This window comes from Mustela nivalis, assembly GCF_964662115.1.
Source record: "Mustela nivalis genome assembly, chromosome: 9".
In the NCBI taxonomy this organism is placed as follows: domain Eukaryota; kingdom Metazoa; phylum Chordata; class Mammalia; order Carnivora; family Mustelidae; genus Mustela; species Mustela nivalis.
This window is the reverse complement of record NC_139028.1, coordinates 102,250,672-102,263,479: the sequence shown is the minus strand read 5'-3', so window position 1 is coordinate 102,263,479 and position 12,808 is coordinate 102,250,672. Positions and strand designations below refer to the sequence as shown.

Sequence of the window (12,808 nt, the reverse complement as noted above, 5' to 3'; positions counted from 1 at the left end):
AGCCTTGCCTTTAGTCAGGGGTTTTGTGGTCAGCATTAATGCCTAGAACCTTTATCCCTCTCCTTGCCTCACTTGTCCTGTGGTCGAACATTCTGGCCGTTGCCACCTTTCCCCTTCCTGTTTTCAGGGTTTTTCTGGAATGGTGTTTGAGCTGTTTACTCCTGGATATTCTTTGTTGTTCTCTCCTCTTACTGTGTGTTTACTGCTTTCCACAGTTTTCTAGTCGTTCTGAGACCCGTGCTCTCACTCTTCTTCTATACTCGAATTCTCAATGCTTTTAATTTGAAGTCTTCTCTGTATTTAATTGAGCTGCTGTTTAGCTCCTACTTCTGTATCATCTGTCAAGATGTTAAGCTGAGGACCAGCGGATACGTCTCCACTCACTTAACAAATGACGTCTTTCATGTTGTTGAATGTGACCATCAGTCGGAAACTTTGTGTCTGAGCCAGCTGATCTCATTTGTATTTTCCCAAATATACCCCAGTAATCTCTGAATCCTGTAAAGCCATTATTTGTGGCCATGGTTTGTGTCTCACCCCTGTTTTTTTAAATTTTATTTTATTTATTTATTTGACAGAGAGATCACAAGTAGGCACAGAGGCAGGCAGAGAGAGAGGAGGAAGCAGGCTCCCCGCTGAGCAGAGAGCCGGACGTGGGACTCGATCCCAGGATCCTGAGATCATGACCCAAGCCGAAGGCAGTGGCTTAACCCACTGAGCCACCCAGGCGCCCCACACCCCTGTTTTTTTTAATGGAAGGAAAAACTGAATCAGAAAAGAGTTGATTGGGGGTGCTTGGATGTCTCAGTTGGTTAAGTGTATGACTCTTTTTTAAAAAATTAATTAATTTTTTTTTATTTTTAAAGATTTTATTTATTTATTTGACAGACAGAGATTGCAAGTAGGCAGGGAGGCAGGCAGAGAGAGAGGAGGAAGCAGGCTCCCAGTTGAGCAGAGAGCCCAATGCGGGGCTCGATCCCAGGACCCGGGATCATGACCTGAGCCGAGGGTAGAGGCTTAACCCACTGAGCCACCCAGGTGCCCCAAGTGTATGACTCTTGATTTATGCTCAGGGCATGATCTCAGGGTCATGAGATCGAACCTCGAGTTGGGCTCTGTGCTGAGTGTAGAGCCTGCTTAAGATTTCTTTCTCCTCTCCCTCCCCACCATGCTTGTCGGAGTTGATTGTCGGTTTTAATAACAATGAAAAGAGGCTTGTGAATTATGTTGAAGAAGCCCAGATTTCCCCCCAGCTCTGATGTATTTTGTTTGTCCATTTTTCTAAATTGTCTCCCCTTGTCCTTTCACCAAGCCCTGTGCCGTCTTTGAGCACTGGCAACTGCTAGTCAGTATGATCTAGTGCACTGGCTTCTCCTTCCCTGCTCAGTAGCCCTGCTGACACCAGATAGAATGCTGTTTGTTGTGTGGGGGGAGAGATCTTTGGACTTTGCAGAAGCCAATTGTCAGCTCCACAGTATGATTGATTCTGGGAAGGCAGCTCTCTCTCAGAGCTATGGAGGAAGCACTTGCATTTATCCCATGGTACTCCTTTCCCTGGCTTAGTTTCTTTCTTTCCTTTTTTGGTCTTATTAACATATAATATTTGTTTCAGGCATATAGGTCTGTGATTCATCAGTCTTACACAATTCACAGCACTCTCCATAGCACATACCCTCCTCAGTGTCCATCACGCAGCCACCCCATCCCCCCTCCACTCCAGCAACCCTCTGTTTGTTTCTTTGAGATTAAGAGTCTCTTATGCTTTGTCTCCCTCTCTGGTTTCATCTTGTTTCATTTTTCCCCCCTTCCCCTTACGGTCCTCTGTCTTGTTTCTCAAATTCCTCATATCAGTGAGATCATATGATAATTGTCTTTCTCTGCTTGACTTATTTCATTTAGCATAATAGCCTCTAGTTCCATCCATGTCATTGCAAATGGCAAGATTTCAGGTTTTTTGATAGCTGCATAATATTCCTGTGTGTGTACACACACACACACACACACACGACACAAAGACGGCATAGAGAGAGAGTGCACATCTTTTTTTATCCATTCCTCTGTTGATGGACATCTGGGCTCTTTTCATAGTTGGGGTATTGTGGACATTGCTGCTATAAACATTGGGGTGCACGTGCCCCTTCAGATCACTACATTTGTACCTTTGGGATAAATACCCAGTAGTGCAGTTGCTGGGTCATAGGGTAGCTCTACTTTCAACTTTTTGAGGAACCTCCATACTGTTTTCCAGAGTGGCTGCACCAGCTTGCATTCCCACCAACAATGTAGGAAGGTTCCCCTTTCTCTGCATCCTTGCCAACACCTGTCGTTTCCTGACTTGTTAATTTTAGCCATTCTGACTGGTGTTGGGTGGTATCTCACGGTGGTTTTGATTTGTATTGCCCTGATGCCCAGTGATGTTGAGCACTTTTTCATGTTGGCCAATTGGATGTCTTCTTTGCGGAAATGTCTCCCTGGCTTAGTTTCTAACCTTTTTGAGGCTTAGGACCCTTTTTAACTTCAGAATGTTTTCTGACTTTTCTCATGGTAATTAACTATACTTTTAGTGCCTGTTGATAAGTAGAATATGCTATTATGAAAAGCTGTCCTAAATTCATTTGTACTTTTAAAGATTTTTTTAAAAGATTTTATTCATTTATTTGACAGACAGATCACAAGTAGGCAGAGAGGCAGGCAGAGACAGAGAGAGGGGAAGCAGGCTCTCTGCCGAGCAGAGAGCCCAATGTGGGGCTGGATCCCAGGACTCCGGGATCATGACCTAAGCCGAAGGCAGAGGCTTTAACCCACTGAGCCACCCAGGCATCCCTGTACTTTTTTTTTTTTTTTAATCTGTTTATTTGAAAGAGCGAGAACATGAGTGAGCCTAGGGAGAGGCAGGGGTAGAGGGAGAGAGAAAATCACAGAATCTCAAGTAGACTCCCCACTGAGCTGGGAGCCTGATTCCAGGCTTGATCTCACGACCTTGAGATCACAACCTGAGCCAAAATCAAGAGTTGGATGGTCCACCGACTGAGCCACACAGCACCCCTCATTTGTACATTTAAGTGTGATATCGGGGGGGTGGCGCCTGGGTGGCTCAGTCTTTGAGCATCTGCCTTCGCCAGGTCATGGCCCCAGCCTCCTGGGATCAAGCCCCCAGCTCCCTGCTCAAGAGGAAGCCTGCTTTTCCCTCTCCCACTCCCCCTGCTTGTGTTTCCTCTCTCACCGAGTCTCCCTCTCTCTGTCAAATAAGTAAATAAATAATCTGAAAGGAAAAAAAGTGAATTGGTACTTTGGTCAAAATTTGAAGCTACATATATTTGAAAAATAATAATATGCTTAATTTGAGAACTATCTTATTTGTTTGATATTTATCTTCTCCTGTTTGCATATGGCTACCGAGATCTTGTAACAATTTGTGGGTTCCCCAGAGCTGCAGTGTACTTGTCATGAAGTTCTGATTTCATTGTTATTTTTAATAACGTTTTTACTTTCCATATAGTCTGTTTTCTCTCCCTCTCTCCCTCTCTCTCTGTTTCTCTCTTTCTCTCTCCCTTTACCTCTCCCTACATCTATAGAGTTTCAAGTCAAGAGGATAGGATATGTTAAGGAAAACAATAGTATACCTTCTCTTTTGGGAAAATAAAGAGCAAGAACTGACTTTTAATGGATCAGCTTCCAATATCTCTGATATTGATTGTTCTGTTAATGCTCAGCATCCAATCCCACTAAGATATAAAAACCTTCCTAGGCATTCATTTCTGGCTTCTAAAGCTCCCAGTAGTCCATTTGAAAGCTAAAGTATTGTCTTAACTTTGGTTCCAGGGCCAGTTCAAAGATGATCTCATTAAGTTGAAGATAATCCAAAGGGAGAATTCAGAAAAAGTACCAAATCAAGCTTTCAGAGGTTCATTTATTTTGTGGAGTTGGTTAAGCAGCTAATTAACTGCACTGTCCAGGCAGTGCCCTTTGGCTTATTGTTCCTTTGATGCCTTAGAAACTAAGCCATGTGAAGTCTTCTTGTAGGAGGCAGTGAGGTATACTGGAAAGAGCAGGGGCTTCAGAATCAGGTAGAGGTATGCCTTGAATCCTGCCTTAGCCACTTACTAGTTGTGTGACCCTGGGCATTTGCCTTTCTGGTCCTTAGTTTCCATATCTATAAAACAAAGCCAGTAATACCTTATGGAAGTTAGAAGGATTAAATAGGATAACATGTTAATAAACTTTATACTGAGGGGCGCCTGGGTGGCTCAGTGGGTTAAGCCGCTGCCTTCAGCTCAGGTCATGATCTCAGGGCCCTGGGATTGAGTCCCGCATCAGGCTCTCTGCTCAGCAGGGAGCCTGCTTCCTCCTTCTCTCTGCCTGCCTCTCTGCCTACTTGTGATCTCTCTCTGTCAAATAAATAAATAAAATCTTTAAAAAAAAATAATAAACTTTATACTGAAACTTGGTATTTAATGAATGGTGGTTATTACTATTGCTTTATCAGACCATAAAGAAAACACCTAGCCGCTGCCTTTTCTTTTTTTTTCTTTAAACTCAAATGCTTGGGATTGCATTGTCTTACACTCTTCGTTAATGCTAATTTTGCAGTCGCTAAAAAAAGGGACAGGCTAGTCTTTTTCTTGTGTGTTGTTTTTCTTTTACTTTTCATGAGTGATTTTTTTTTTCCGTATCAGAGACCTGAACAGACTCATTTAGAGATTACCATTTGGTGAATGAAGCTGATGGGGGAGTTTTTTTCTCCCAAGATTCCCCAAAGCCAAAGTTTCTCTGTATCTTTCAATCTAGAAAAAGAAGTTTATATATTTCCATTCCAGGTCCCTTGAAGATCTAAACTTGACTTCAGTTTCAGATGCTACACGGTTCAGAGATCACATTAGCTCATGAAAAATCATCCTCCTTCTTACTGAACTGTCAGCAAATGCTCATAAAGCTTTTAGTTGAGGTATTGCAGAAATGTAGTGTTATTAATGTGTCATCCAAATTAGTAAGCAACCGGGTGACTAATTTCTTTGGGATCTTCACCTAAGTGTAGGAATTTCGTTTGGGGGGCACCTGGGTGGCTCTGTGGATTAAGCCTCTGCCTTCGCCTCAGGTCATGATCTCAGGGTCCTGGGATTGAGCCCACTTTGGGCTCTCTGCTCAGCAGGGAGCTTGCTTCCCCCACCCCTCTCTGCCTGCCTCTCTGCCTACTTGAGATCTCTGTCTGCCAAATAAATAAATGAATGAATGAATGAATGAATAAATAAATAAATTCCCTTTGGGGGATGTTTGTCTCTCAGGCTGATGGGTGGTTCTGCTTAGTGACTCTCTTATACATAGTTTTGAAAACTTTTTGTTTTCTCCAGGGACAATGGTGACAGATCCAGGCACCGAGCTCCACGCAATGCCCGGATGTCCGCACCTTCACTTGGACGCTTCGTTCCAAGGTAAGAACTGGGTGATCTTCATGAGAGTCTGGGATTTTGTTTTTAAACCTACATTTGGACTTCGGGTTTCATATCTGAAATTATTTCCTAGTCAGCCTGTAATTCGGCCATGCCACCTAAAGACTTGATAGGAGATGATTGGCCACAATGAAAAGAGATAGAAAAGTGGCCTGGGAAGTATCCTATTCAAGATTAGAAGCCCTGTGAAACTGCAGAATAAAGACAGGAAGGAGATACAAGTCTGCAGAAGGACAGATTCCAGAAATTTTTACAATGTGCAGGGCTTCTGTGGATTCTAAGTTTAGTGGATCCCTTAGCCTTGACTGTTGGGGGTAATGGATAGTATATCTCCTTTGTTTTATGGTAATGTTTCATGGGCTTCTCATACGTGGTTCCTTCTTGTAGGCGTTTCTTGCTGCCTGAGTACTTGCCTTATGCAGGGATTTTTCATGAACGTGGACAGCCTGGCTTGGCAACTCACTCTTCTGTTAACAGGGTCCTGGCAGGTAAGGAAATGTTTCTTTGGAATTTGAAAAGTTGAAGGGGCAGGGAGCCAGATAAAGCTTTCCCCTCCTTTACCTATGTTGTTGTGATGGCATCTTGGCATCTGGCTGAAAACTCTGTTTTGTACCCAGTTCTTTATTTCAAGGCAGGAAACGAGAATGGAGCAAACCTGGTTTATCTTGCCCATTCCCACTTCCTTCAAACATCTTTTCTAAAAAAAACTTGTTTAAACTCTTTGTTTCTTAATCCGACAATTAGATTCTAGCTATGCTTTTAATTGAATGATAAAGGTGTCTTGTTCATGTTTTGGTTGGTGAGATACTCATGAACCAGATCCTGTGATTTAATTAAGAGTTTAATGCACACCTCTTCAACCCTTCACTCATCTGCCAGCAGATGGAGTTTCCAGGCACTGTGGAATCTTCCAGGGAAGAAGGAGGAGAGGGGACCCATAAGGCTGGTTCAGAAACTTCAGAAACAGAAAACGGGCTGGACAAGCCCAGCTGAGACAGTTTTATGGTGGCTGACTAGCTTAGCAATGAATGTTTTTGGCCTAAGCTACATGATGTGACCAGGCTCTCAGATGTAGTGTGTGCTGCTGCTTCTGGGCAGTGTCTAGAGAAGGAAACAAAGCAGGATTCTTTCTTTTTCTGACAAAAGTTATTTCCCTTTCACACTCTTTCCTCCACTTCCCTCTCACCTCTACTGCCAACCTCTAAATTTATGTATGTGAAGGCATAATCGGTATAAAAATCAATCCACATTTAGGTATGTCTTTAATTAGCATCTATTAGAAATTTCTTTTCTTTTCTTTTTTTTTAGATTTATTTATTTATTTATTTGACAGACAGAGATCACAAGTAGGCAGAGAGGAAGGCAGAGAGAGAGGAAGGGAAGCAGGCTCCCCGCTGAGCAGAGCGCCCGATGCGGGGCCCGATCCCTGGACTCTGGGATCATGACCTGAGCCAAAGGCAGAGGCCCCAACCCAATGAGCCACCCAGGCGCCCCTATTAGAAATTTCTTAAAGACATTATGTTTCAGAAAATCTGGGCTATGTGGTGGTACAGGTAGGAAGGGATCCGGGTGAGACAGTAACACTGTCAGCCTGGGAGGATGTGATTCCTAACCAAGCTACTGTGACAGCTGGAAGGCCACAGGATCTCTGGTCACTCTCAGGCAGGACTACCCTTGACCCAATGTCAAGGCCTAGAAGTCCTAGAAACCTCCGTGGTTTCTCTGCTAGCCACCAGATTCTTTGTAGGCCCAGCCTTGGTTGGGGAGCAGACTACATTCTGGTCCCCTAATGAGCTTGTCTGAGGACCTCTGGCCCTAGTGGGTGAACAGACGCCAGGCCTTGGTGCCTCCCCATGCTTGGTGTTTCTGTGTGGCTTGGCTGATGGCATGTGGAAGCTCCTTACTGACAGATAATCACTTAACTGCCAGGCAGTACTACAGAGCTCTTCTCCAGCCTGTGTTCCAGACGTCTGCCTCCATCACCTCACACAGCACCTCCTGTTCCTCTCCTGCTAGAAAATCTCTGTTTCCTTGGCATTTAGCTTTGCTTAGGAATAGCTTTATGTTTATTTCTTCTTTAGATTTAAGAACTCTACCACCATTTCCTGTTTCTTCCTTTATGCCCAGAGGTCTGACCCCCAAAAGGCCCACTTTAACTTATGGAAACTTTTGAATACAGGGGTTATGTTCCAGCAGGTAGTTGTTAACAGATATGAAATCTACTGAGAAAAGTTCTCTAGCAAAGAATGCAAAGTATCTCAAGGGGAAGGAAATCTAGATTCTCAAGAACCTCACTCTTGGGTTAGGTTAGCAGTTGGTTTCCATTCACAATTAAACCAGTTTCTTCTGTTTTCTGAAGATACATGTTATAGAGAGCCTATTGGTCTTTTCGTAAAGGCCCTCATCATTTGTAGATTCAGGTTTCCTCTGCTGTCCAAAAGTGGAGTGTTCTTACAGAACCTTTTGCAAGCCAAATGGCAACAAAGTGAAGAAGCAATTACCATTAATTCATACGAAAAAAATTTTTAGTGTACCCAAACCCAAAAAATAAGGGCTCTTAGGCTTTTCTGATACCTTACGATGCATCTCGCTAATGGAGGCACAAAATAAATTGAGATAAAGCACAGATGTGCTCACAGACGCAGTTCAAAGCTCTGGCAGGTTGATGCTCTTGGAGTGCATGCTGCCTCTAACAGCTCGCTCGCTGCAAAGCAAATGCTGAATGCTATTTTCACTTCTCGTCTTTTTTCATAAGAGTGAAAATCCTCTTCAGATTTCCTTTACTTAGTGAAAGCAAGGTACTAATGTAGGTCTTTTGTAAAACTGAAATGGTGTAACACAAACTTTCAAGAAGTGACAGGGGGGACGCCTGGGTGGCTCAGTTGGTTAAGCAGCTGCCTTCGGCTCAGGTCATGATCCCAGCGTCCTGGGATCGAGTCCCACATCGGGCTCCTTGCTCAGCGGGGAGCCTGCTTCTCCCTCTGCCTCTGCCTGCCATTCTGTCTGCCTGTGCTCGCTCTCTCCCCCTCTCTCTCTGATAAATAAATAAAAAAAATCTTTAAAAAAAAAAAAAAAAAAAGAAGTGACAGGGCCCAGGGGTGGGGGGGCAGGGTACCTGTGTTTGGGTATGGAGGAAGCTAAAGCCCAGAAGACTAACTTGTCCAGAGTAATACAGCTAGAAATTGAGGAGCCAGAACTGAACCAGGCAGTGGGACTCCAAAGCTTCCTAGTCTGCCTCTCTCTGTACAGTTACTTTAAAAGACAGAGCATCAAAATAGCATTCTTCTTCCAGGACCTTAATCTAGAGGAGGGAAAGAGCTCCTAGGGAACTTGGCTGATTTCCAGGGTTTTTCTTAATTGCATTAATTCCTCTTTATCTATTTTTTAAATTTTGTTTTATTTTTTAAGATTTATTTTTTTTTTTAAGATTTTATTTATTTATCAGAGAGAGGGAGAGAGCGAGCACAGGCAGACAGAATGGCAGATAGAGGCAGAGGGAGAAGCAGGCTCCCCGCTGAGCAAGGAGCCCGATGTGGGACTCGATCCCAGGACGCTGGGATCATGACCTGAGCCGAAGTCAGCTGCTCAACCAACTGAGCCACCCAGGCGTCCCTTTTAAGATTTTTATTTGTCCGAGAGAGAGTAAGCACACAAGCAGAGGGAATGGCAGGCAGAGAGAGAGGCAGGCTCCCCGTTGAGCAGGGAGTTTGATGTAGGACCTTATCCCAGGACACTGGGATCATGACCTGAGCCGAAAACAGATACTTAACCAACTGAGCCACCCAGGCATCCCAGTTCCTCTGTTTTAAGTGGTTTCTAGACATAGCCTTTTATGACCCAGTGGAGCTTGCTGAGGAAAATCATTATGTCATAGCACTTTTTTTTTTAGCCTTCTAGTGGATGCAGATTTTTGCTTTGTATTAAACTTACTGCGATCATGTAATAGAGCTCCTGTAATAACGGCTTTTGGAGTGAAAGACAAATTGGCCTGTTAGCAGTAAGCACTCCCAGTTTTCCTAGAAAGGCAGTTTCACTTGTATGATTGGAATGAGGTTGTGATAGTCTCAAAACAATTACATGCAACAGGTATTTTTTGTGTAGCTATGTGCTAGGCACTGTTCTGGGCTACCAGAGTGAATAAGAGGCACGATTCTTGTCTACCTGTAGCTCAAAGTCTAGATGCTTGACCATACCTCAATTTGGCTGTTTGGTTCTTAGCTCCAAACATCAATCAAACCTTTTTTTTTTTTTTTTTTTTAAAGATTTTATTTATTCAAGAGAGAGAGAAAGCACAGGCAGAGAGAGGAACAAAGAGAGAGGACAGAGGAGAGAAGGAGGCTCCCCACTGAGCAAGGAGCCCAATGCTGTTCTTGATCCCAGGACCCTGGGATCATGACCTGAGCTGAAGGCAGGTGTTTAACCAGCTGAGCCACCCAGGTGCCCTAAAGCCAAATTCTTTGAAAGGTGAATAATGCCTTTTTGCCTGGATGAAGCTTACACACACCTGCAGTTTTTGGAGACCTGGAGGTGTGACCAGGTGTAGCAAACAAGTCTCCTGTGGGCCAAAGCCATTCAGAGTCATCAACAAAAAATGGATTTGTAGATAGTTAAGATCCATTCTGCCTACTTCCTCGCACATGATCCTGAGAATGATAATAGAAAACAGAAGCTACTACAAAGAAGTTTTGATTGTTAATTTTCATCTCTTCCTCTTTATCTTGGTGCCTTCTCCACAATTGTATAGGTTCCTGGTGGCCTCTTGTCACCCATCAACCCATGTCATGCCCCTTCTTTAGCAACACAAGTTCTGAACCTATACTAAAAGTAGTGTAAGTAAATTTAAAGCTACTGCAACTCTACCAGGTGTATTTCTGGGGAACTCAAAGTCTGGGGAGCTCCCCCTGCTGACTTTTTAGTAGACAGCTCTAGCTCTGTGCAGTGACAGCCACTGATAGTAAAGGACACAAAGTTAATGACTGCCTACAATGAGCCACGTGCTGTCCCAAATGCTTTCCCATATATTACCTCCTATATTCGTTATGGCAGCCCTGTGAAGTAGATTATCCATTTCCATGCTGCAGGGGAAAAAACTGACATTCAGAGAAGTTAGGTCACTTGCCTGATAGAACACAGTAAGAGGCTGACCTAGAACTTTAAACCAGGTCTGTCTGTCTGACTCATAATCTTCTGTGCCATGTTTTGCCTGGGTTCAAGTAGGGGGTACCTGCCAAAAGTTTCATAAGCTTACAGTATTTTTCTGCATGTTTGAGGCCTCATAAAAGTGAAATGAGAAGCCCTGGCATTTGACATCTTCCTGGTAATTACTGGAAGAACAAAAAACTTCTGAGGGATAGAGACCTGGGTAATGTAGATTATTAGTTATATGTCCTGCCTAATCTTTTTGACTTTCATCCTAATGAGCATCTGTTCCCAGCAGATGTGGGCCTGATGTACTTAATTTAGTGTTTTGATTAAAATCAATGGGTCATGATTTTCTTGCTCCTTGCCACAGGTCATTGGGGCCTGGTTGAGTGTCCTGGGCTATAGATGGCTTTGTGCCCAGTCATCCTAATTTTTCTAATTGCCCAGTCATCCTAATTTTTCTCTTTAAAAAATCTCTTCTCTCTTTGACCCACTAGACATTCAGGAGTGTGTTCTTCAATTTTCATGTGTTTGTGAATTTCCCAAATTTCCTTCTGTTGTTGATTTCTTATTTAATATCACCATGGTGTATGATTTCAGTTATCTTAATTTATTGAAACTTGATTTATGGCTTAGCACATGGTCTGTCCTGGAGAATGTTACCGTTGCTTGAGTAGAATATGTATTCTGTTGTTGCATGGAGTGTGCTGTAGATTTTGGGGAGATCTACTTGGTTGATAGTGTCGTTCAAGTTTTGTATGACCTTGCTGATTTTTGGTCTAGTTGTCCTATCCTTTAAGACTGAGGCATTGAAATTTCTAATTATTATTGCTGAATTGTGTATTTCTCCATTTAGTTTTGTCAGGTTTTGCCTTATATATTTTGAGACCTTGTTGTTAGGTACATATATTTTTATAGTTGTTATGCCTTTGTGATGAATTTAACTCTTATCATTATAAAATGTCATTATAATAAATGTCTGTCTCTAGCAATATTGTTTGTTTGTTTTTTTTTTTTTTAAGATTTTTATTTATTTGTTAGAGAGAGAGATACAGAGCGCAAGCACAGGCAGACAGAGTGGCAGGCTAGAGGCAGAGGGAGAAGCAGGCTCCCTGCCGAGCAAGGAGCCCGATGTGGGACTCAATCCCAGGACGCTGGGATCATGACCTGAGCCGAAGGCAGCTGCCTAACCAACTGAGCCACCCAGGCATCCCGCAATATTGTTTTTAAGTCTATTTTTTCTTATATTAGTATAGCTATTCCAGCTCTTTTATGCCTGTTGATTGTGTGATATATATTTTTTCTATCCTTTTAATTTTTAGCCTTTTTTTTTTTTTCAGTTTAAGTAGGTCTCTTACAGAAAGCATATACAGGGGCCCTCGAGTGGCTCAGAGGGTTAGGCCTCTGCCTTTGGCTCAGGTCATGATTCCATGGTCCTGGAATTGGGCTCTGCATGGGACTCTGTGCTCAGTGGGGACCCCGCGCCCTCGCCTGCCTCTCTGCTTACTTATGATCTATGTCAAATAAGTAAGTAAAAATCTTAAAAAAAAAAAAAAAAAGAATAGAAAACATATACAATTGACCTTTGAACAATTGCAGGAGTTAAGGGCACTGACCCCCCATGTTGTTGAAAATCTGTGTATAACTTTGATACCCCAAAAACATAGCTACTAATAGCCTACTGTTGACAAAAAGTCTTACCAATAATATGAAAAGTTGGTAAGCACATTATTTTGTGTATATTACATGTGTGTATTCTTATAAGCCAGAGAAAAGAAAATACTATTTAGAAAAATCATAATGAAGAGAAAATACATTTATAAGTTGTGGGTCAGACAGAGTTACCTCTTTTGTAAGACTTTTCTTTTCCTTGTGAACTTTATTTTTGGTTGTCTTTTGCCTTTTAGATATTCTGCATTGCCCTGGTACCTTAGAGAATTACTTTTAGGAGGCCTGTCTGGTCTGATTTGGCCATGTGGGTGGACATCTGGGGCCCTGGGCTTGCTGACTTTTAGGAATTAGTCTGATTTCTCAACCCAGTATCATAGCTCTCTAATACAACAAATTGCCTAATAGACTAGATCTTTGCTTGAATTGGCAAATCTGGGAAAGATGAACAGTATGTGTGATATGGTTGAGGGCCATCATAATATACTTAAATGGTATGAACATAAATGAATCATAGTTCTGGTGTTGGACCATTTATCTTCATGGCTGGA

At 42.7% G+C, this 12,808-nt stretch overlaps 1 protein-coding gene across 18 annotated transcripts in view; it reads left to right on the top strand.

The window, feature by feature from the left end:
• The window catches only part of AMBRA1 (autophagy and beclin 1 regulator 1), a 179,886-nt gene that overhangs the window by 82,895 nt on the left and 84,183 nt on the right, over positions 1 to 12,808 (top strand). For all 18 annotated transcript variants that reach the window (XM_082747516.1, XM_082747524.1, XM_082747519.1 and 15 more), the window contains 2 exons: positions 5,349 to 5,429; positions 5,835 to 5,935. In XM_082747516.1, coding sequence (XP_082603642.1) covers positions 5,349 to 5,429; positions 5,835 to 5,935 — 182 coding nt within the window. The remainder of the gene's footprint in view (positions 1 to 5,348; positions 5,430 to 5,834; positions 5,936 to 12,808) is intronic.